The sequence below is a fragment of the Rhinopithecus bieti genome, unplaced genomic scaffold (genome assembly GCF_001698545.2).
Source record: "Rhinopithecus bieti isolate Rb0 unplaced genomic scaffold, ASM169854v2 scaffold_8013, whole genome shotgun sequence".
Taxonomy (NCBI): domain Eukaryota; kingdom Metazoa; phylum Chordata; class Mammalia; order Primates; family Cercopithecidae; genus Rhinopithecus; species Rhinopithecus bieti.
This window is the reverse complement of record NW_016805576.1, coordinates 184,171-207,020: the sequence shown is the minus strand read 5'-3', so window position 1 is coordinate 207,020 and position 22,850 is coordinate 184,171. Positions and strand designations below refer to the sequence as shown.

At 39.0% G+C, this 22,850-nt stretch overlaps 1 protein-coding gene across 1 annotated transcript in view; it reads right to left on the bottom strand.

Annotated features, from left to right (window-relative positions):
- Nucleotides 1–19,960: 19,960 nt before the first annotated feature.
- Nucleotides 19,961–22,850, bottom strand: part of LOC108530148 (ADAMTS-like protein 3) — a gene marked incomplete at its 3' end in the record, with an annotated part of 123,446 nt that continues 120,556 nt past the window's right edge. Inside the window, exon 5 of the mRNA XM_017872854.1 lies at nt 19,961–20,088. Within this exon, the coding sequence (XP_017728343.1) occupies nt 19,961–20,088 (128 nt within the window). The remainder of the gene's footprint in view (nt 20,089–22,850) is intronic.

Below are 22,850 nucleotides of genomic sequence, written 5' to 3'. Positions count from 1 at the left end.
TCTAACCCCTGGCAACTGCCTTTCTACTCTCTTTTTCTATGAGATCAACTTTTTCAGTATCTACATATGAGTGAGATTATGTGGTATTTGCCTTCCTGTGCCTGACTTACATCACTTAAAATACTGTCTTCCACGTTAATCCACATTGTCACAAATAATAGGATTTCCTTCATTTTTAATGGCTGAATAGTATTATATTCTGTATATATACCATTTTCTTTATCCATTCATTCACTGATGGACACTTAGTTGTTTGCATACCTTGGCTATTGTGAAAATACTGCAACAAACATGGAAGTGCAGATATCTCTTCGACATCTTGATTTCATCTCCTTTGGATATATATCCAATAGTGAGACTGCTGGATCATATCATATCTTCTTGTTTTTTTGTTTTTTGAGACAGAGTCTCACTCTGTTGCCCAGGCTGGTGTGCATGGTGTGCAGTGACACAATCTTGACTCACTGCAACCTCTGCCTCCCAGGTTCAAGTGATTCTCCTGTCTCAGCCTCCTGAGTAGCTGGGATTACAGGCATGCGCCACCACACCTGGTTAATTTTTGTATCTTTAGTAGAGACGGGGTTTTGCCATGTTGGCCAGGCTAGTCTCAAACTCCTGACCTCAGTTGCTCCACCCACCTCGGCATCCCAAAGTGCTGGGATTACAAGCATAAGCCACCATGCCCGGCTGATACCTCTATTTTTAGTATCTTGAGGAACCCCTATACTGTTTTTCATAGCAGCTGTACCAATTTACATTCTCGCCAACAGGGTGCAAGGGTTCCCTTTTCTCTGCATCCTTGCCAATACTTGTTTTATTTGTCTTTTTAATAGCCATCCTAACAGGTGTGAGATGATATCTCATTGTGGTTTAGGTTGCATTTCCCCGATAATTACTGATGTTGAGCATTTTTTCACATATCTTTTAGCCACTGTATACCTTTTAAGAAATGTCTATTTGGGTCCTTTGCCCATTTTTTAATCACGTTTTTTTTTTTTTTTTTTGAGACGGAGTCTCGCTCTGCCGCCCAGGCTGGAGTGCAGTGGCCGGATCTCAGCTCACTGCAAGCTCCACCTCCTGGGTTCACGCCATTCTCCTGCCTCAGCCTCCCACGTAGCTGGGACTACAGGCGCCCGCCACATCGCCCGGCTAATTTTTTGTATTTTTTAGTAGAGACGGGGTTTCACCGTGTTAGCCAGGATGGACTCGATCTCCTGACCTCGTGATCCGCCCGTCTCGGCCTCCCAAAGTGCTGGGATTACAGGCTTGAGCCGCCGCGCCCGGCCTTTTTTCTTGCTATTTAGTTTAATTTGTCAGGTATTTTGGATATTAACCCCATGGCAGAGGCATAGCTTACAAATACTTTCTCCCATTCTGTAGGTTATATCTTCACTCTGTTGATTGTTTCTTTTGTTGTACAGAAGCATTTTAGTTTGCTGTAATCCCATTTGTCCATGTTTTTCTGTGCTTTTGGGGTCATGTGTAAAATAATTATTTCCCAGACAAATGTCATAGAGCTCTTCTCCTATGATTCTTCTGGATGTTAAATTTCTTACATTTTAATCTGTAATCTATTTTAGTTGATTTTCTATATGGTATGAAATAGAGGTCTAATTTCATTCTTCTTCATGTGGATATCTATTGAAGGGACCATCTTTTCCCCCTGTGTTCTTGACACTTTTGTAAAAAAATCAGTTGGCTGTAAATATATGAACTTATTTCAGAGCTCTGTATTCTGTTCCATTGGACAACTTGTCTGTTTTTATGCCATTACCATTCTGTTTTGTTTACTACAGCTTTGTAGCATATTTTGAAGTCAGGTAGTATAATGCCTCCAGATTTGTTCTTGTTGATCAAGATTGTTTAAATTATTTGGGGTCTTTTATGGTTCCATACAAATTTTAGGATTGTTTTTTCTATTTCTATGAAGAATGTCATTGAGATTTTTATAGAGATTACACTGAATCTGTAGATCATTTTGGGTAGTATCAACATTTTAGTACTAATTTTTCCAATCTATGAATGCAGAATATTGTTCCATTTATTTGTGTCTTCTTCAATTTCTTTCATCCATGTTTTATAGTTTTCATTGTAGAGATCTTTCATCTCCTTGGGTAAATGTATTACAGGTATTTTATTAGGGTTTTTCTTTCATTAGCACATTGCAGTATTAAGTGTACAAGTCCTATACATGTTGTTAGATTTACCCTTAGTATTTAACTTTTTTGAGTGATTATTAATGACATTGTATTTTTAAATTTTGTTATCTATGTGCTCATCACTAGTAAGAGAAATACAATTGATTTCTGTATTTTCATTTTGTATCCAGGACCTTGCCAAACTCACTTTTCAGTTTTAGAAGTTATCTTGTAGATTTCTTGGGATTTTCTATGTGGACAAAAATGTCATCTGCAAACAAAGACAGTTTTATTTTTCTTCTCCTATGAGTAAGAGTAGTGAGATAGACACCCTTGCCTTATTCTATACCTTAGGGGGAAAGCATTCAGTCTTTTACCATCAATTATAATATATAATATTAGTTAAATGTTCTTAAATTTTTATCAAGTTGATATCTGTTTCTGTTTTTCTGAGAGCTCTTCAAGAATTGGTGATTTTGTCAAATATTTTTTCTGTATCGATTGATAAGATCCTATACATTTTTTCTTCCTTAGTCTATTGATTAGCTGGATTACGCTGATTGACTTTCAAATACTGAAACAGCCTTACAGTCCTCTAATAAATCCCATTTGGTTATGGTATATAATTCCTTTTATACATTTCTTAATACTTTTGACAGGATTGTATTAATAATTTTTACTTTCATATTCATGAGATACATTGGTTTGTTGTTTTCTTCTTTGTATAGTCTTTGCATGGTTTAGGTATCAAAGTCATACTAGATTCATAAAATGAATTGGAAAGTATTTCTTCTCTTCTGTGTTCTGGAAGAAATTATATGGAATTGGTGTAAATTCTCCTTTAAATGTTTGGTAGAATTTGCCAGTGAAACCATCTAGACCTTAAGATTGAGGGTAAAGAGTTTTTATATTATACATTCAATTTCCATAATAATTATGGTGCTATTTAAATTACTTATTTCATATTAAGGACATCTTTTGATTTCTCAGGCCAAAAAAAAGGTAAATCCTAAGATGGCAGAGGGGAATTCCTAGAAGCAACTCAATTCGCTCTGCAGAACTCACGGAAGTCTTCAGAAGTGGTAAATCAGATACTTTTGAAAGTGGGATGAAGTTGGGGTCAAAACAGTATGACTGATTGAAAGTTTGTTTAAAAAGAGGTTAAACTCCCAGCTGACCTCCCTTACTTTGGCATGACTGTGTGCTATTATCTAAAGAGGGTAAAACAGCAATTTTCTGGACCAAGAGATAACTGAGTACAATTAAGGGCAAGAGTACTATACTGAAAACACGGATTAAATACAAATTAATGTACTGAATGCTGAAATCTCAGCTTTCTGCCTCACTTGGTTCCTAAAATATTGGACTCAGAAGGGACTTCTCTGGGAAATCAAAGCATTTCAAAACAGAACACCCAAAGACATCATCAAGCAATGAGATGTACCAGCCACATCTCCCTCCAATTAAGCTCACAGCTCCTTTCCTTAAACTTGAATAAACAAACAAGGATCACCAGAAATCTTAGAAAGATCTCTAACCTTAAATACAGTGACAAAAAAAAAAAATTAAAAGAAAACAGCAATTTAGGAACAACTGAGACTACGAAGAAAATTTTCCTCTCAAATATCTATTCATACTCTCAGAGATGAAACAGAAGATACTCCATCTGGGAATCAGGGACAGAACTCTGTTTCTAAAAATTCAAGGAACAAAAAATAACTCAGGAAACAAAATATGTATAGAAAGGGAACATAGTAAAGAGAGTTGAAAAATAAATTTTGATAAATCTCCTGGAAGGCAGGGCAAATGAACAAAGAGAAAACTGGAAGATCTAATATCTGAATAATGAGAGTTTCAACATAATAGAGGAAAATGGCTAGGTGCGATGGCTCACATCTGTAATCCCAACACTTTGGGAGGCTGAGGCAGGTGGATCACCTGAGGTCAGCCTGGCCAACATGGTGAAACCCCGTCTTTACTAAAAAATACAAAAATTAGCCAGGCATGGTTGGCACGTGCGTGTAGTCACAGCTACTCGGGAAGCTGAGGAAGGAGAGTTGCTTGAACCCGGGAGGCGGAGGCTGCAGTGAGCCAAGATCAAGCCACTGCACTCCAGCATGAGTGACAAGAGCAAGACTCTGTCTCAAAAAGAAAAGAAAAGAAAAAAAAAGAAACAAGAAAACAGAGGAAAATGAATAGAAGAAATCATCAAGGAAATATTTCAGGACTGAAGGGAATGGGTTTTTATAGTGAAGGACACTCTGAGTGTCCAGTACAACGAATGAAAATAGACCCACACCAAGGCATAACATTAGGAAATTTCAGAACACTGGGGGAAAACGTATGCTTCTACATGCATCCAGAGAGGAGGAAAAAAGAGCAGGAAATCCAGATGCTTTTAGATTTCTCAGAAACATTGCTTGATGTTAGACGACGGTGGAGCAAACCCTTCAAATTTCTGAGGGAAAATCATTTCTACCTAATTATATACATGGAAAAATCATCACTCAAGTTTGAGAAGAAAATAAAGATCTTTTCAGATAAGCAGGAAGCTTCTGGAGAATGTATTCATAAAAATGAGGAGGAAGAAGGAAGGTGACTAGGAAACAGGAGATCTAACACAGGAAAGAGGTAAATGACCCTCCCAGGATAACAGAAAAATGAGATTCCAAGATGCCTCCTGAATTTCTTGTTAGACAGCAATCAGCTCAGCTAAAGGTTGTTAAGAATTCTCCAGAAGAAGGGTCTAAAAGAAAATTAAATTGAATGAAAATTAGAAAAGTGAATGAAATTAGCAAAGTGAAAATTAGAATGATGATGTTTTTCTCAATTAGTGATAAGCATGTAAAAGCTAATAAAACAAGCACACAAAAAAGAGAGGTAATTATTGACTCCAGTGGAAAAAAAACTCAGGAAAGGAAAAATAATTGCGGTATATTACATGACATAGCTGTAAACAGTATAGAGGCGTAATTTAATAGTATGTCTTTATAATGATAATATACCTTCATAATAATTTAATGAAGGCATTAATAATAATATGCCTTCATAATAATTTAAACACTGCATATTGGCCCAGTCAAAGTTATATAAAACCCTGTGGTATGGGACTGGAAGACAGAGTGGAGGGAGAGGTCCAGAAAGGACAAAGAGGAGGGGGAGGAGGAGAGAGAAAGGAAGAGAAAGGAGCAGGAGGCGTGAAAAATTGTTAAATCTTCATCTTCTATAGTATGACTCTAATGAGTTGTGCCTACAACTGAAAGATCAAGAAGCAGCAATGTAAACATGTTATTTGGAAATTTGGATAAAATACCAAGAGAATCAGATAGAAATGTTAACAGCAGTTGCCCCTGGTGGGTGAGGACATGGAAGGAAGGGAATCAAGAGGCTGTTATTTTTCACCTCAAGCCTACATGAGTCATTTGGCTCTTTAAACTATATACATGTACATTGTTGAAAAAAATGATGTTTTAAAATATTTGTTAAAAGTCCATATTCCCCAACAAAGCTTTCAATATTCTTCATAGAAATACCCATCCTTACCTATCCCATAGACCCATACTATAGTCATGCAGTTTTTTATCAACCCAGAAATTCATTATATTACATCATTTCTCTATTAATTTATGGAATAAAATATATTCAATTTATACCATACATCAGTAATAATGTTGGGCACAGGATAAAGAGATGAATGACACCATCTGTGCCACCTAAAATTTTGTCTCAATTGTGGAAACAGAAAAATAAAACAATACAGTGGAATAAACACTCTCATAAAGGTATTCATGAGATACTATGAAAACACTAGAAGAGTTGTCCCTATCCTAGTAAAAGGTGAGAACTGCCAATGAATGCAAAAGGAAGAAATGAGGACTCAAAAGGCATTTTTTTTTCCAAAGAAAGAGATTAAATATAATCTTTAATTGTCTTGTTCAGAATCTATACATTGAGAATTATGTCAATATTTTAGTCCATCACCTGGGAAATCATTAATATTTTACAGCTTCTAAATATTATTATATTTTTGTAAAGTTTAAAATATTCCAATGCTTCATAGAACAAAGTAAACTTTAAACTCTGCAATGTGGACGAATAAGAATAAGAATTTTTATGATCGACCCTGTGTCAATGAGAAAAAGGAGAAAAGGATGATTTAGGCAGAAAGAAGAGCATTGGCAAAAGATGCAAGGCGATAGTGAGCACACACTCATTTATTTATTCCTTTAATAAATGCTATTTGGGTCCTCATCACATGTGAGAAACTATGTAAGATCTTGGAATGATGAAGTCATTCTCCTTTCTCTAAAAGAGGTCCTAATTTGCCAACAATTTTAGTACTATAATGAATGCAAGGAAGCACAAAACAGGAAGACCAAAGTTTAACCAGTCAAGATAGGCTTCCTAAAAGAGAAGAATAAGTAAGAATTAGCCAGATATCACACTAAAAATAGACAAAAAAAAAAAAATACAGGAAAAGACACAGGTGGTTAAAACAATAGACATAAAAGGTGCAGGTTTCAAGTGAAGGAAAGAATGTTACGTAATAAATAATGCCACAGCAGTATTTAAAACATCACTAGGTTAGGTACAAAAATATAGTTCAATGGAATGAATAAGATCTAGTATTTGATAGCACAATAGGGTGATTTCAGTCAACAACCACTTATTGTACATTTTAAAATAACTAAAAGAGTATAACTGGAACGTATATAACACAAAGAAATGATAAATCCTTGAAGGTATGAATACCCCATTTACCCTGCTGTGATTATTATGCATTGTATTACTATATCAAAATATCTCCCATTCCACATAAATATATATACCTATGTACACATAAAAAATAAAAATAAACAAAGAACCCCACTAGAAGTTAACAGATCAGAAAAAAAGTTCAGGCCAGGTGTGGTGGCTCATGCTTGTAATCCCAACATTTTGGGAATCCGAGGCCTGCGGATTACTTGAGGTCCGGAGTTTGAGACCAGCCTGGCCAAGATGGTAAAACCCCATCTCTGCTAAAAATACAAAAATTAGATGGGTATGGTGGTACACACTTGTAATCCCAGCACTTTGGGAGGCTGAGGCGGGCAGATAACTTGTGATCAGGAGTTTGAGACCAGCCTAGCCAACACGGTGAAAGCCCATCTCTACTAAAAATACAAAAATTAGCCGGGTGTGGTGGCACACGTCTGTATTTCCAGTTACGTGAGAGGCTGAGGCCGAAGAATCACTTGAACCTAGGAGGCAGAGGTTGCAGTGAGCTGAGACCGCACCACTGTACTCAAGCTTGGGTGACAGAGCGAGTCTCTGTCTCAAAAGAAGAAAAAAAGTTCAATTGACAGAGAACTTGAAAATCACCCCTACATGCACAGGAAAAGAAAAAAAAAAAAAGAGGAAAGTCATTAAAAAGAACATGACAAATGTGGAAGACAGACAGAAATTACTGGTGTTCATAAAGAAAAGGCCAGAACAAATGGGTAAGAACCAAGAGTGAATAATATAATAGAAGAAAAATCTGCCTACCATAAAGAAGGATCTAAATCTGTACCAAAAAGTTGGTCACCGTGTGCCAGGGTAAAATAAGTAATATGGCACTGACAGCTAGACACAGCCTTGTAAAACTCTTGAACTTGAGAGAAAAAATAAAGACTCCTATGGGCAGACAGTTTATCTAAAAAATAGGTTATCTCCAAAAAAAAACCAGCTGGCCTGGGAGGTCTATAAGCAACATCATATACCAAGCTTTATGGAAAAGGAACTATCAAGTCTAAAAGGAAAAGGTTGTATCTTAGGAATTTTATATTCAAATAAGCCATTCACTGTTTATGTGTGAAAGCAAGAAAAAGTCATTTGCAGATATATAAGAACTCATAAAGTATAAGACCTACAACTTTTTCCCGAAATTAAAAAGTCTATAAAATTTTGCTGCTTGAAGTGTCCATGGACAGGCAGCACTGACATCACCTGGGAATCTGTTAGAAATCAAAACTCTTGGGCCTCACTCCAGATTTACTGAATCAAAGTTTACATTTTAACAAGATCCCTAGGTGATTCATATGCACACTAAAATTCCAGAAGCATAGCTCAAAATATATCTCTGCCAACAAAGCTATCATTCAACCTGAAGAACTGAACGCTCAAAGGAAGAAATGGGGACTCAAAGCAGCAATTGACAATCAGCATTGAAATAATGCTGCTTGTGTGCACACACACAATTAAGATAGACAATGAGCGTTGAAATAATGTGTGCACACACACAATTAAGTTTCAACCATACTTTGATTTATTACTATGAAAAAAGATATAAAGAAAAAAACTGCCAATAAACTGAAGATAAAATCCCAAATTCTAAGAATAAACTCAAGAAATGGGAATAAAGAAAAAAAGCCTAAGTAGTCATCCTCTTACATAAGGAGACATCAAAAGAAATTACTATTGACAAGATAGTTATAAAGTAATTGTTAAAATGTGGTTTTTAAGTATAAATTTAATCATCAGTAAAATAAAAACAGGATATGTGTATAATTTCCAAATTAGCAGAGGTAAAATTTCAGGGCAAAAAATTTAAGGAAAATGGAGAGAGGAGGAAAGAAGATTTTAAATAGAGATGGTAATCTGAGCACATATATTGAACTTCCCCCTTACAAATTCCCATTGAAATGACTAAGTATGTTAATAAGTGAATAACTCTGTATCATACCTGGAAATTCTTAGAAGCTATACACAAGGCAGAAACTTTAGGTGATTATTGCTATACATAGGGTTACCAAGACTGAATTAAAAGAGAGTACATAAACTATTCACTCTACATAAAGGAGAAGCCTGCCTTTGAAGTAAGTAGAAGAGATCCACAGGAGAATCCACCAATTCCCACTATATTAGAGTGGCAGATGATATAGCCAATTCCTGCCAATCAATGGCATTCGGGCAGTTAGCTAAGACAAAAGTATAAGGGCACATAAGGTCCTACTCAATGAGGGTCCCTGTAAAACACTCAGTGCCTGCATGGGATAGGGTATTCTGAAGAGATCAAATAAAATGCAGACACTCCAGAAACTATCTCCAATGAAGGAAAGTCACAAAATAATAAAAAATGAGATTCATTGACAGAAAGGCAATGTTTCTTCTTGTGAATGCCTTCAACTGCAGCTTCCTATTCAGTCTCCATAACAACATAAAGCTGCAATCGGTCTAAAGCAGCAACTCTTTAGGCAGAAGAAGGGCATTTTTCCCATAGGCAGCCATAACTGGATTAACAAGGGACTTGATCAAACTTTGACTCTAATCCAGATCCCTGATATTTGAAGTAAAGAAATGTGGAGACACACACACACACACACACACACACACACACACACACACACACACAGAGAGTATATATGCAGATACTTTTAAAATTTGCTTTTTTTTTAACTTCTTAAATGGCAGCTTATACTACTGTTTCTTTTCAACCAATTTTTCTTTTCTAGTATGTGTATTCAGGGCTATTAAACTTCTGTATAAGGGTGAATTTAGATGTATCCCCCATGTTTTAATATATTATATTTTCATGATCCCTCTATTTCTGCTAATGCTTCTTCCTTTAAATTCACTTTGTCTGATATTAGTACAGGTACACCAATTTTCTTTTCATTTTGGTTCACATTATAGCTTTTTTCCATGCTTTTATTTTCAGTCTTTCAGTGTCCTTGTATTTAAGGTTTGACTCTAGTAAACCACATAATTTTTATTAGATTAAAAGTCTAACAATCTTTTGTCTTTTAACCGAAGTAATTAGTCCATTTACATCTAATGTAAAATATATATTCTGAGGTTCAAATCTACCATTTTACAATTTGTCACAATTGCGCTATGTTCTTTTTCCTCTCCTTTCTTGAACCTTTTTGGATCAATCATGTATTTTAGCAAGATTCTATTTGCCCTTGTGATATCTGAACAGTTATACATTCTTTTATTTTGCTTTTAATGGTAACCTTAGAAATTTAACGTGCATCCCAGACTTTTAAAAGTTGAAGGTTAATTGTCTATTTTTACATTTTTCTGAACAATTCAAGGACATTTGAACACTTTAAATTCATTTGCTTTCTTCCAAATTCTATATTATTGTTTCCATGTTTTTAAAGTTCTACATACATTTAAACTCCAGAAAACATTATTGTGCTAAACAGTATATATATAATATATATATGTGTGTGCGTGCACGTGTGTATATGTATATATATGTATATGTGTGTGTGTGTATATATATGTTATCCATTGTTCTTTCTTTTATATTAAGTTCAGAGGTACATGTGCAGGTTTGTTATATAGGTAAACTTGTGCCATGGAGGTTTGTTGGACAGATTATTTTGTCACCCAAGTATTAAGTCTAGTACTCATTAGTTATTTTTCCTGATCCTCTACCTCCTCTCACCTTCCACCCACCAATATGTCCCAGTGAATGTTGTTCCCCTGTATGTGTCCATGTGTTCTCATAGTTTTGCTTCCACTTTTAAGTCATAACATGTGGTATTTGGTTTTCTGTTCCTGCATTGGTTTGCTAAAGATAATGGCCTCCAGCTTCATCCATGTTCCTGCACAAGACATGATCTCATTCTTTTTATGGCTGCATAGTATTCCATGGTGCATATGTACCACATTTTCTTTATCCAGTCTACATTTTTTTTTTTTTTTTTTTTTGAGGAGTCTTACTCTGTCTCCAAGGCTGGGGCGCAGTGGCACGATATCTGCTCACTGCAACCTCTACCTCCCGTGTTCAAGAGATTCTCCTGCTTCAGCCTCCTGAGCAGCTGGAATTACAGGCACCCGCCACCACGCCTGGCTAATTTTTGTATTTTTAGTAGAGATGGGGTTTCACCATGTTGGCCAGGCTGGTCTCGAACTCCTGACCTCAAGTGATCCACCCACCTCAGCCTCCCAAAGTGCTGGGATTACAGGCGTGAGCCACCATGCCTGGCCCCAGTATACAAGTGATGGGAATTTAGGTTGATTCCATGTCTTTGCTATTGTGAATAGTGCTGCAGTGAACACATACATGCAAGTGTCTTTATAATCAAATGATTTATATTACTTTTCATATATACCTAGTAATGGGATTTTTGGGTCTAACGGGATTTCTGTTTTTAGGTCTCTGAGCAGTCACTACACTGTCTTCCACAAAGGGTGAACTAATTTACACTCCCACCAACAGTGCATAAATGTTCCTTTTTCTCCACAACCTTACCAGCATCTGTTATGCATTGACTTTTTAGTAACAGCTACTCTGAATGGTGTGACATGGTATCTCGTTGTGGTTTTGATTTTTATTCCTCTAATGATCAATGATGAGCTTTTTTTCCTATGATTTTTGGCCACATGTCTTCTCTTGAAAACTGTTCATGTCCTTTGCCCACTTTTAATGGAGTTGTTTGGTTTTTTTCTTGTAAATTTAAGTTCCTTTGTCAGATACATAATTTGCAAAATTTTTCTTCCATTCTATAGGCTGTCTTTTCGCTCTATTGATAGTTTATTTTGCTGTGCAGAAACCTACTAGTTTAATTACATCTTATTTTGATGTATGTTCCTGGAATACCTATTTAATTGAGAGGTTTTTTTGTTTGTTTGATTGTTTTGTTTTGTTTTGTTTTGTTTTGTTTTTTTGAGATGGAGTTTCACTCTTGTTGCCCAGGCTGCAAGGCACAATCTCGGCTCACTGCAACCTCTGCCTCCTGCGTTCAAGTGATCATCCTGCCTCAGCCTTCCAAGTAGCTGGGATTATAGGCGCCCACCACCATGCCCAGCTAATTTTTGTATTTTTAATGGAGACAGGGTTTCATCATGTTGGTCAGGTGGTCTTGAATTCTCGACCTCAGGGGATCCACCTGTCTGTCTCAGCCTCCCAAAGTGCTGGGATTACAGGCATGAGCCACCATGCCAAGCCTTATTGAGAGTTTTTAACATGAAGAAGTGTGGAATTTTATGAAAAGCCTTCTCTGCATCTATTAAGATAATCATGTGGTTTTTGTCTTTAGTTCTGTCTTTTGTTTTGTTTTGTTTTGTTTTGTTTTGTTTTGGAGACAAAGTCTTGCTCTGTCGCCCAGGCTGGAGTACAGTAGCACAATCTCAGCTCACAGCAACCTCTGCCTCCCGGGTTCAAGCGAGTCTCCTGCCTCAGCCTTCTGAGTAGCTGGGATTACAGGTGTGTGCCACTGGACCTGTCTAATTTTTTGTATTTTTAATAAAGACAGGGTTTCACCCTGTTGGCCAGGCTGGTCTTGAACTCCTGACCTCAGGTAATCCACCTGTCTCAGCCTCCCAGAGACAGTCTTGCTCTGTCACCCAGGCTGGAGTGCAATGGCACGATCTCGGCTCACCGCAACCCCCGCCTCCTGAGTTCAAGCAATTCTCCTGCCTCAGCCTTCCAAATATCTGGGATTACAGGCGCGTGCCACCCTGCCTGGCTAATTTTTTTGTATTTTTAGTGGAGACAGAGTTTCACAGTGTTTCACAGTGAGACCACAGGATGGTCTCAATCTCCTGACTTCGAGATCTGCCCACCTCAGCTTCCAAAAGTACTGGGATTACAGGCGTGAGCCACCGCACCCAGCCTAGTTCTGTTTAAATAATGAGTCATGTTTATTCATTTGTATATGTTGACTCAAACTTGCATCCCAGGGATATAGCTTACTTCACTGTGGTAGATAAACTTTTTGATGTGTTGTTGGATTCAGTTTGTCAGTATTTTGTTGAGGATTACCGCATCAATGTTTATCAAAAGTATTGGCCCAAAGTCTTCTTTCTTTATTGTGTCTCCGCCAGATTTTGGTATCAGGATGATGCTGGCCTTATAGAGTGAGTTAGGGAGGAGTCCTCCTCCTCAGTTTTTTGGAATAGTTTCTACAGGAATGGTAGTAGCTGTTCCTTGTACCTCTGGTAGAATTCAGCTGTGAATCCATCTCATCCTGGGCTTTTTTGGCTGGTAGGCTATTTATTACCGATTCAGTTTCAGAGCTCATTATTGGTCTGCTCAGGGATTTGATTTCTTCCTGGATTCGATTTCTTCAGTCTTCAGAGGATGTATGCGTCCAGGAATTTATCTATTTCTTCTAGATTTTCTAGCTTATGTGCATTGATGTGCTCATAATATTCTCTGATGGTTGTATTTCTGTGGTATCAGTGGCAATATGTCCTTTATCATTTCTGATTGTGTTTATTTCCATCTTCTCTCTTTGCCTTTTTATTAGTCTAGCTAGCAGTCTATCTATTTTATTAATTTTTTTCAAAAAACCAGTTCCTGAATTCATTGTTTTTTTTGTTTGTTTGTTTGTTTGTTTGTTTGAGATCGAGTTTTGCTCTTATTGCCCAGGCTGGAATGCAACGGCACAGTCTCAGCTCACCGCAAACCCCTCACCCCAGGTTCAAGTGATTCTCCTGCTTCAGCCTCCCGAGTAGCTGGGATGACAGGCATGTGCCACCACGCCCAGCTAATTTTGTATTTTTAGTAGAGATGGGGTTTCTCCATGTTGGTCAGGCTGGTCTCAAACTCCAGACCTCAGGTGATCCACCCGCCTCCGCCTCCCAAAGTGCTGGGATTACAGGCGTGAGCCACCACACCCGGCTCATTGATCTTTTGAATGTTTTTTTGTGTCTCAGTCTCCTTCAGTTCAGCTCTGATCTATTTCTTGTCTTCTGCTAGCTTTGGGATTGGTTTGCTCTTGGTTCTCTAGTTCTTTTTATTGTGATGTTAGGTTGCTAAATTGAGATCTTTCTGACTTTTTGATGTGGGCATTTAGTGCTATAAATTTCCCTTTTAACATCACCTTAGCCATGTCCCAGAAATTCTGGCATGTTATATCTTTGTTCTCATTAGTTTCAAATAACCTCTTGATTTCTGCCCTAAATTCATTATTTACCCCAAAGTCATTCAGAAGCAGGTTATTCAATTTTCATATGACTGTATGGTTTCAAGTGATTTTCTTAGTCTTGATTTCTAATTTGATTGTGCTGTGGTCTGAGAGATTGATTTTTATGATTTCAGTTCTTTTGCATTTGCTGAGGAGTGTTTTACTTCCAATTAGGTGATCAATTTTAGAGTAAGTACCATGTGGTAATGAGAAGAATGTATATTCTGCTGTTCTGGGGTAGAGAGTTCTGTAGATGTCTATCAGGTTCATTTGATCCAGTGCTGAGTTCAGGTCCTGAATATCTTTGTTAATTTTCTGTCTTAATGATCTGTCTAATATTGTCAGTTAGGTGTTAAAGTCTTTTATTATTACTCTGAGGGAGTCTAAATCTCTTTGAAGGTCTCTAAGAACTTGTTTCATGAATCTGGGTGCTGCTGTGTTGAGTGCATATATATTTAGGACAGTTTGGTCTTCTTGCTGAATTGAACCCTTTACCACTATGTAACACCCTTCATCTTTTAAAATTTTTCTGGTTTAAAGTCTGTTTTGTCTGAAACTAGGATTGAAACCTCTGCTTTTATCTGTTTTCCATTTGTTTGGTAAATTTTTCTCCATCCCTTCATTTGAGCCTATGTGCGTCACTGCATGTGAGGTGGGTCTCTTGAAAGCATACCAATGGGTCTTGGTTCTTTAACCAGCTTGCTACTCTGTGTCTTTTAATTGGGGCATTTAGCCCACTTACATTCAAGGTTAGTATTGACATGTGTGGATTTGATCTTGTCAGTATGATGTTAGCTGGTTATTTTGCAGACTTGTTTATGTGGTTGCTTTATACTGTCACTGGTCTATGTTCTTCAGTATGTTTTTGTAGTGGCTGGTAATGGTCTTTCCTTTCCATATTTAGTGCTTCCTTCAGGAGCTCTTATAAGGCAGGTCTGATGGTAACAAATTCTCTCAACATTTGCTTGTCTGAAAAGGATCTTATTTATTGTTCACTTACGAAGCTTAATTTGGCTGGATATGAAATTCTGGGTTGGAATTTACTTTAAGAAAGTTGAATACTGGGCCAGAATCTCTTCTCACTTGTAAGGTTTCAGCTGAGAAGTCTGCAGGTAGTCAATGGACTTCCCTTTGTAGATGACCTGACCTTTCTCTCTGTCTTTAACATTTTTTCTCTTGTTTCAACCTTGGAGGATCTAATGGCTATATCTCTTGGGATGATCTTGGGAAATATTTTACTGGGGTTCTCTGCATTTCCTGAATTTCAATGTTGGCCTTTCTAGGTAGTTGGGTTCATCCATGAAGTTCTCATGGATGATATCCTGAAAAATGTTTTCCAAGTTGGTTCCATTTATCCCCCTCTTTTTCAGGAACACCAATAAGTCATACATTTGGTTTCTTTACATAATCCCATATTTCTCAGAGGTTTTGTTCATTCCTTTCACTCTTTTTTTCTCTATTCTTGTCTGTCTTATTTCAGAAAGCCAGTCTTCAAGCTCTGAGATTCTTTCCTCTGCTTGTTCTATTCTGCTATTAATACTTGGCAATTGCATTATGAAATTCTTGTAGGATGTTTTTCAGCTCTCTCAGTTCAGTTACATACTTTTCTATACTGACTATTTGGTCTGCCAGTTCCAGTATTGTTTTATAATGATTTTTAGCTTCCTTGGACTGGGTTTCAACATACTGCTATAGCTCAAAGATCTTCATTTCTGTCCATATTCTGAACTCTGTTTCTGTCACTTCATCCACCTCAACCTGGTTCAGAACCCTTGCTGGAGAGGCAAAGTGGTCATTTATTAGAAAGAAGGCACTCTGGCTTTTTGAATTGTCAGGGTTCTTGTGCTGATTCTTTCTCATCTTTGTGGGCTTATCTTTCTTTAATCCTTGAGGTTGCTGACTTTTTGCATAATTTTATCTTTTTTTTTTTTTTTTTTGGATGACCTTGAGGGCTTGATTCTAGTATAAAGGTGGATTCAGCCAACTGGCTTCATTTATTAAAGATTTTAGGGGGCCAACACTCAGCTCCCAATACCTGGACTGGATGTTCTAATTCTGGGGTACTTGTATTGGGCCCCCATTTTGTTCTCTGGCTCCTTGATGTTAGGAATCCACTGCACTGGGGGGCCAAGGTGTTTTTGGACTGCTGGTCATTACACTCTGATGGCTCATGTCAGCCAAAGCATTTCATAGCACGATGACAGCGGGATCCATCCTCATTTGCACATACCAGCAGCAGAGGTAGTGGCAGCTACAGTGGAGTGCTAGCAGGTGCGGGGGGTCCTGCCTCCCTGTAGGCATTCACCACAGTGGTGGAGGCAATGCAGCTGGGGGTGGGTGAGAGGTCCCTGTTGGTGACTGTGTGTACAGTCATGCTGGAGGTGGTGTTGGCTTGGGGGCAGGGCACTGGCAGGTGCAGGTCTGAGTGCCTTCTGTGTGCCCCACAAGCAGGAGTGGTTGCTCAGGGTGGGGCAGGATCCACTGTTCTCTGCACAGTGTTAGCCCAGGGTGGGATGCTGGCTGACTCTGTGCCCACCAAGGCTCTGTCTGCAGTGGCAGTCAACAGGGGACTGCCCATTCTGCTCACTCTTATCCAATTGTTCGCCAGGCATAAAAGGCTGTTTTCACTTCCTGCTTCAGGATATTTCATATGCTGCTCCCACTATTTGAACTCTTTTGGTCTCATAACCCTTCCCATCACATAACTGATTTCTTCTTAGCAGTAAGGTCTCAGCATAAACATGCCCCAGCACAGAGGGCTTCCCTGACCATTTTATGCATCGCCTTAACACAATATATTTATATTTTTTGAGACAGAGTTTCACTCTTGTTGCCCAGGCTGGAGTACAATGGCATAATCTTGGCTCACTGAAACCTCCGCCTCCCGGGTTCAAGCAATTCTCCTGCCTCAGCCTACCAAGTAGCTGGAATTACAGGCAGGCACCGCCACACCCAGCTAATTTTGTATTTTTAGTAGAGATGGGTTTTCTCCATGTTGGTCAGGCTGGTCTCAAACTCCCAACCTCAGGTGATCCTCCTGCCTCGGCCTCCCAAAGTGCTGGGATTACAGGTGTAAGCCACCGTGCCTGGCCAGTGACATGATTTTTAATTACATATAATTTGATTGTTTACTTGTTTATTGTTTGTCTCTTTAGATGTAAGAACCTTGAAGGCAGGATATGTGCTAGTTTAATTCACTGGAGTTAAACTCCTTACCCACATCAAGGGAATTAAAAGGATCTGGAGCCAGAGACTTACAGGAAGAACTTCTGAAGATTTCATTGAGAAAGGTATGCTATGAGCCTACCTCTCATTCTACTCCATCAAGGAGAAGGGATGAGGGCTTCAGTCTGCTAACCCCAGATCAAGAGGAAGAAATTTTAAGGATACCACTTGAAGAGTTCAATATGTGTCGCCAACAGTCGGTTGGTATTTAATTCACACCTGAGAAATTTAAGGGCTGAGAGAACAGCTGCAGCAGCCCATGTAAGCAGAGTAGGTGTTGCAGCACTGGCTCCCTGGACTTGAAGAGTTTGTTTAGCAAACTTTACATGAGGGTTTCCTGTGAACCAGATGTGGGCACGTGCATGAGTGCCAGCATGTGGTTGTCTTAGGAACTTACCAGGATGGCCACAGAGGGGTTAGCACATGTAAATAGGGAGAAGCTGGGGGCATGTCTAGCAGTCCCAGAGCTGAGGAAAGAGCAATATTACCAAGACAAAGTGTTGTGAATAGCACATTTCAAGGGAATTGGAGGCAAGAAATCCCAGGGAATTTGGGAGGGCAAAGGCAAGTTCTCAGAAAATCCATCAAAGTGCTCACAACAGTCAGCTTAAGACACTTGCCAAACAGAGAGCACCAATACCTGCTCTCAACAATAAAGTGAACTAAGAACTCTCCTGCCTCCCTTTCCTTTCCTTTTACCCAAGTCTCCCCTTCTGAATACAAATGGAAAAGATGGAAGAAGTTGAGCAACTGCCCTTCCTTACCTGCAGCCTTTTTCATCAGCAGCAGGGCCCAGTTAGGAAACAGAAGACAGAAACTCACAAGCATTCTGGAGATATATCACTTGGCAAAATTATGTTCCAAGCAAAACCAAAGAAATTTTTAAAATAAACCAAATAATAAATATATGAACATTTTAGTTGTATGACAATAGGATGAAAGTGGTTATTCATGGTCCTTAATATAGTCCTCTAAATTGTTTTAACAAACGCAAGTATGTACTAGAAAACAAAAGACCAATGCAAATAAATTCCATTCCTTTCCCACTCTAACCCTACCACTAATTGCAAATTATTCAGACTTCTCAGACTTGAAGTTTGGAAAGAGATGCCAAAGTTCTCCCTTCCCCACTCATTTCCAGGCTGGAAACTTCTCCCCCATGTGGCTGGCCAGCAGTGGGAAAGAACTTACCCTTTACATAAGAAGCCCCCTGGCTGGGCATGGTGGCTCACGCCTGTAATCCCAGTACTTTGGGAGGTCAAGGCAGATGGATCATTCAGGTCAGGAGTTCAAGACCATCCTGGCCAACATGGTGAAAACCCATCTCTACTAAAAATACAAAAATTAGCCAGGCATGGCGGCAGGTGCCTGTAATCCCAGTTACTTGGGAGACTGAGGCAGAAGAATTGCGTGAACCTGGGAGGCAGAGGTTTCAGTGAACCCAGATCCCGCCACTGCAGTCCAGTCTGGGCAACAGAGTGAGACTCTATCTCAAAAAAAATAAATAAATAAAAGCCCCCTCCCCTTGCCCACAGGGTGTAGCTCTCCTATTGCAGCCTCCTTGGCAGAATAAATATATCCCAATACAACATGATGCTCCATCATTCTTCCACACAGCATGACACAGAGTACCAGGGCCTGTATCTCCTCACCAAGGTGGAAATATGGGAAGGCAGACGTAACACTTTGTCTTTGCAAGAAAATCTCTGGACTTAGTTCTACAATACTTTACTGAAGCTTCCATGCTCTGAGTTAGAACTCACCCTAGGGGAATGCTACTACAGTACCTCCAGCAGCCTTCCCATGCCTTCCTGGAGTAGACCAGTGAGTCTTCCTTCTCAAAGGCCACATGTACAGTCTCTCATCTGCCCTGCTCTGCATTGTCTCAAGAAAACTGGAGGACATACTTGGTCACTGTTTAATGTATGGTAAAACAGTGACCTCAATGAAATACAAGCTCGAGCCAAAATATGCTCTCCCTGCATTTCTACTCTATATCTTGAAGCTAATTGGCAAAGGCCAATTTACTCTTTTACCTAACAGTATCCCAAATCTGAAGATGACAGACATAATCTTGGACTCTTCTTCTGTACATGACTAGAACGTCAGATTCCATCAATCTGGATCTCTGTCTTACCTAAGAGTTGATGCAAAATCCTTGACTGGGAATTAAACTGTTCCATAAAGAATTACCTTCCAGTGTCTCAAAAACAATGATAAGCACAGGCTTATTACAAATTTACAGGTTTTAAAATAAGCTGATTTTACATTTTGTAAATGCTATTTAACATAAACATATCTAAAATGTGAAAACAGAACTTGCATCATGTTCTTAATCAATAGGTTGCTCAGAATAGATGAACAAGAACTGGATTAAGTTGCAGCAACCCAAGGGCAGAACTCAGAAGACTTGACCTCTTGCCCCAACTCTTGACAACTTTAAATCAGTGACTTAAGGTGCCAGGATTTCCTTTCCTCAAAGCCCAAAGTGTCTGGTGCTTGTGGGTCCTGTGTGCAACATGGCCACACCCACGCAAACGGGATCATTGCTGCTGAAATATGTGAACCTGAGGTTGATTCATATTTAGACAAAGCAAATGTTATACCATTATCACAGTACATTCCAAAGCCAAATAAAGTTATCTCTCCTCTCCACCCATCCAGAGGCACTGACACATTCCACATGCAGGAGCAAGTGAAGCCACCACTGACCTTCCGGTCAAACACCTCCGCAGAGAATATGACGCTCCTCCCCCGCAGGTCCGGGAGCAGTCACTCCAGTCGCCCCAAGCATCCCAGTTGCCATCTTTGTCTTCATCTGAACGAGTGTTTCTTGAGGTCTAGATGTTAAAAACAAAACAAAACAAAACAAAAAACACACACACACAATAAATTTAGACGAATGTGGTAGAAATATCCCAAAGCTTCCCCAGTTATTCCAGAGTCATCTTTTTTTTTTTTTAATTGAGAGAGAGTTTCAATCTTGGCGTAATCTCAGCTCGCTGCAACCTCCCCCTCCTGGGTTCAAGTAATTCTCCTGCTTCAGCCTCCTGAGTAACTGGGATTACAGGTGCCTGCCACCATGCCCAACTAACTTTTGTATTTTTAGCAGAGACAGGGTTTTGCCATGTTGGCCAGGTTGGTCTTGAACTCCTAACCTCAGGTGATACACCCACCTCAGCCTCCCAAATCCAGAGTCATCTTCTAAGCTCTTCATAAAGACCAATGCTACCCAAAAATGCTTTGCTTTGGAATGACTGCATTAAAAAAAAAAAAAAAGACAAGTTTATATGAAAATCAGTTGACACATACATGCCTTTCCACCTTAAGAAGGTTTTGTCGAGATGGCTTTTAAGCTCAGTATTATATCTGAAATTTTATCAGTCCTGAATTTAAATAAGTTGGCTAAATATCAATTATATTATTCTGTTTTCTAACTTACACAGCAGGGACCCCACTTGAGCCTAAACCCCATCTACTAAAAATACAAAAATTAGCCAGGTGTGATGGTACACATCTGTAATCCCAGCTACTCGGGAGGCTAAAGCAGGAGAATCACTTGAACCCAGGAGGCGGAGGTTGAAGTGAGCCAAGATTGCACCACTGCACTCCAGCCTGGGCAACAGAGCAAGACTCTGTCTCAGGAAAAAAAAAAAAGAAGAAGAAGAAGAAGAAGCGCTCATGAGTGAATGCTGACTTGCTTGTATGTCAGGCAGACTGGCGGTAACTCCCAAGAAACCTTGCATAAGGTTTTATGGAACCTCCATTCATAGAAAACAAAGTCATACGAACACACTTGGCCAAGTCATAAGGTTTCGAATCCAAGAAAATAGCAAAGAGTCAATTATGAGTACAGTTTGGTTTAACTGGTCTCCTAGACTTTCCACCAATGACTTAATTCAGAATACTACAGAGAAGAGGGGAATTACAAGTAAAAGTACATAGATAGATGTAGGTATAGACATGAAAAGAAATGAAGCTTATTATTAAGTTACAAAACTTTACTAAGGGGCCTAAAATATACTTGAATAGATGAAGAAACAACTATAGCCCTGAATGAGTAGACTCAATACTGTAAAATGCTACTTCTCTCCAAGATTATCTATAAGTTTACAGCAAGTCCCATCAAAATCCCCAAAGAAACATTTTTTGAAACATAACTAATGATTCTAAAGTTCATATAGTGGCATAATTATCTGTAAGAGCCAAGGGAGGTCGGGTGTGGTGGCTCATGTCTATAATCCTAGCACTTTGGGAGGCTGAGGTGGGTAGATTTCCTGAGCTCAGGAGTTTGAGACCAGCCTGGGCAACATGGCAAAACCCCATCTCTACTAAAATACAAAAAACTAGCTGGGTGTGGTGTCACATACCTGTAGTCTCAGGTACTCAGGAGGCTGAGGCACCAGTATTGCTTGAACCCGGGAGGCAGAGGTGACAGCTGAGATTGTGCTACTGCACTCCAGGCTGGATGACAGAGTGAAACTCTTTCTCAAAAAAAATTTAAAAAAAATTAAAAGTTGTGAAAGAACATAGAAATACTATATGATCCAACAATCCAACTTCTTGGTATTTATCCAAAAGAATTGAAATCAGGATCTCGCAAAGAGATGTTTGCAATAGCCAAGACAATGGAAGCAACCCAAATGTCCATCAACGGATGAATGGATAAACAACATGTGGTATACACACAATGAAATGCTATGGAGCCATTAAAAAGAAGGAAAGCCTATCACATGCCACAACATGGATGAATCTTGAGGACATTAGGCTATGTGAAACAAGCCACTCACAAAAGACAAATACTGCATGGTTCCACTTACATGAGGTATCTAACATAGACTGACTCATTGAAGCACAAAGTAGAATAGTGTTGCCAGGGACTGGGGTGATGAGGAAATGAAGAGTTACTGTTCAATGGGTATAAAGTTTCAACCATGCAAAATTAAAAAGTTCTAGAGATCCACTTTTCAACATTGTACTTATAATTAACAATACTGTACCATATGCTTCAAAATTTATTAAAAGGGTAAATCTCATGAGTTTTTTTAAATGCAATTAAAAGAACTGTAAAAGAAGTAAAATGAGAGGAAAATTGTCTCAATTAAGAGTAGAGAATTGGCACAGCAATAAACAAATCAACATATTAAATTTAAAAAAAGAGTACAGAAACAGACCAAGTATAAGGACATAGTATAGCACCACAAATCAACATGACAAATGTTCTGTGGGCTTTTGTTTTTTTGTTTTGCTTTTGTTTTGTTTTGAGATGGAGTCTTGCTTTGTCGCCCAGGCTGGAGTGCAGTGAGGCAATCTCTGCTCACTGCCACCTCCGCCTCCCGGGTTCAAGCAATTCTCCTGGCCCAGACTCCCAAGTAGCTGGGACTACAGGCACATGCCACCACACCCGGTTAATTTTTTGTATTTTTAATAGAGACAGGGTTTCATCATGTTAGCCAGGACGGTCTCCATCGCCTGACCTCATGATCCACCTGCCTCAGCCTCCCAAAGTCCTGGGATTACAGGCGTGAGCCACCGTGCCCGGCATCTTTTGTGTTTTTAAAAATCATAGAGGCCGGGCGCGGTGGCTCAAGCCTGTAATCCC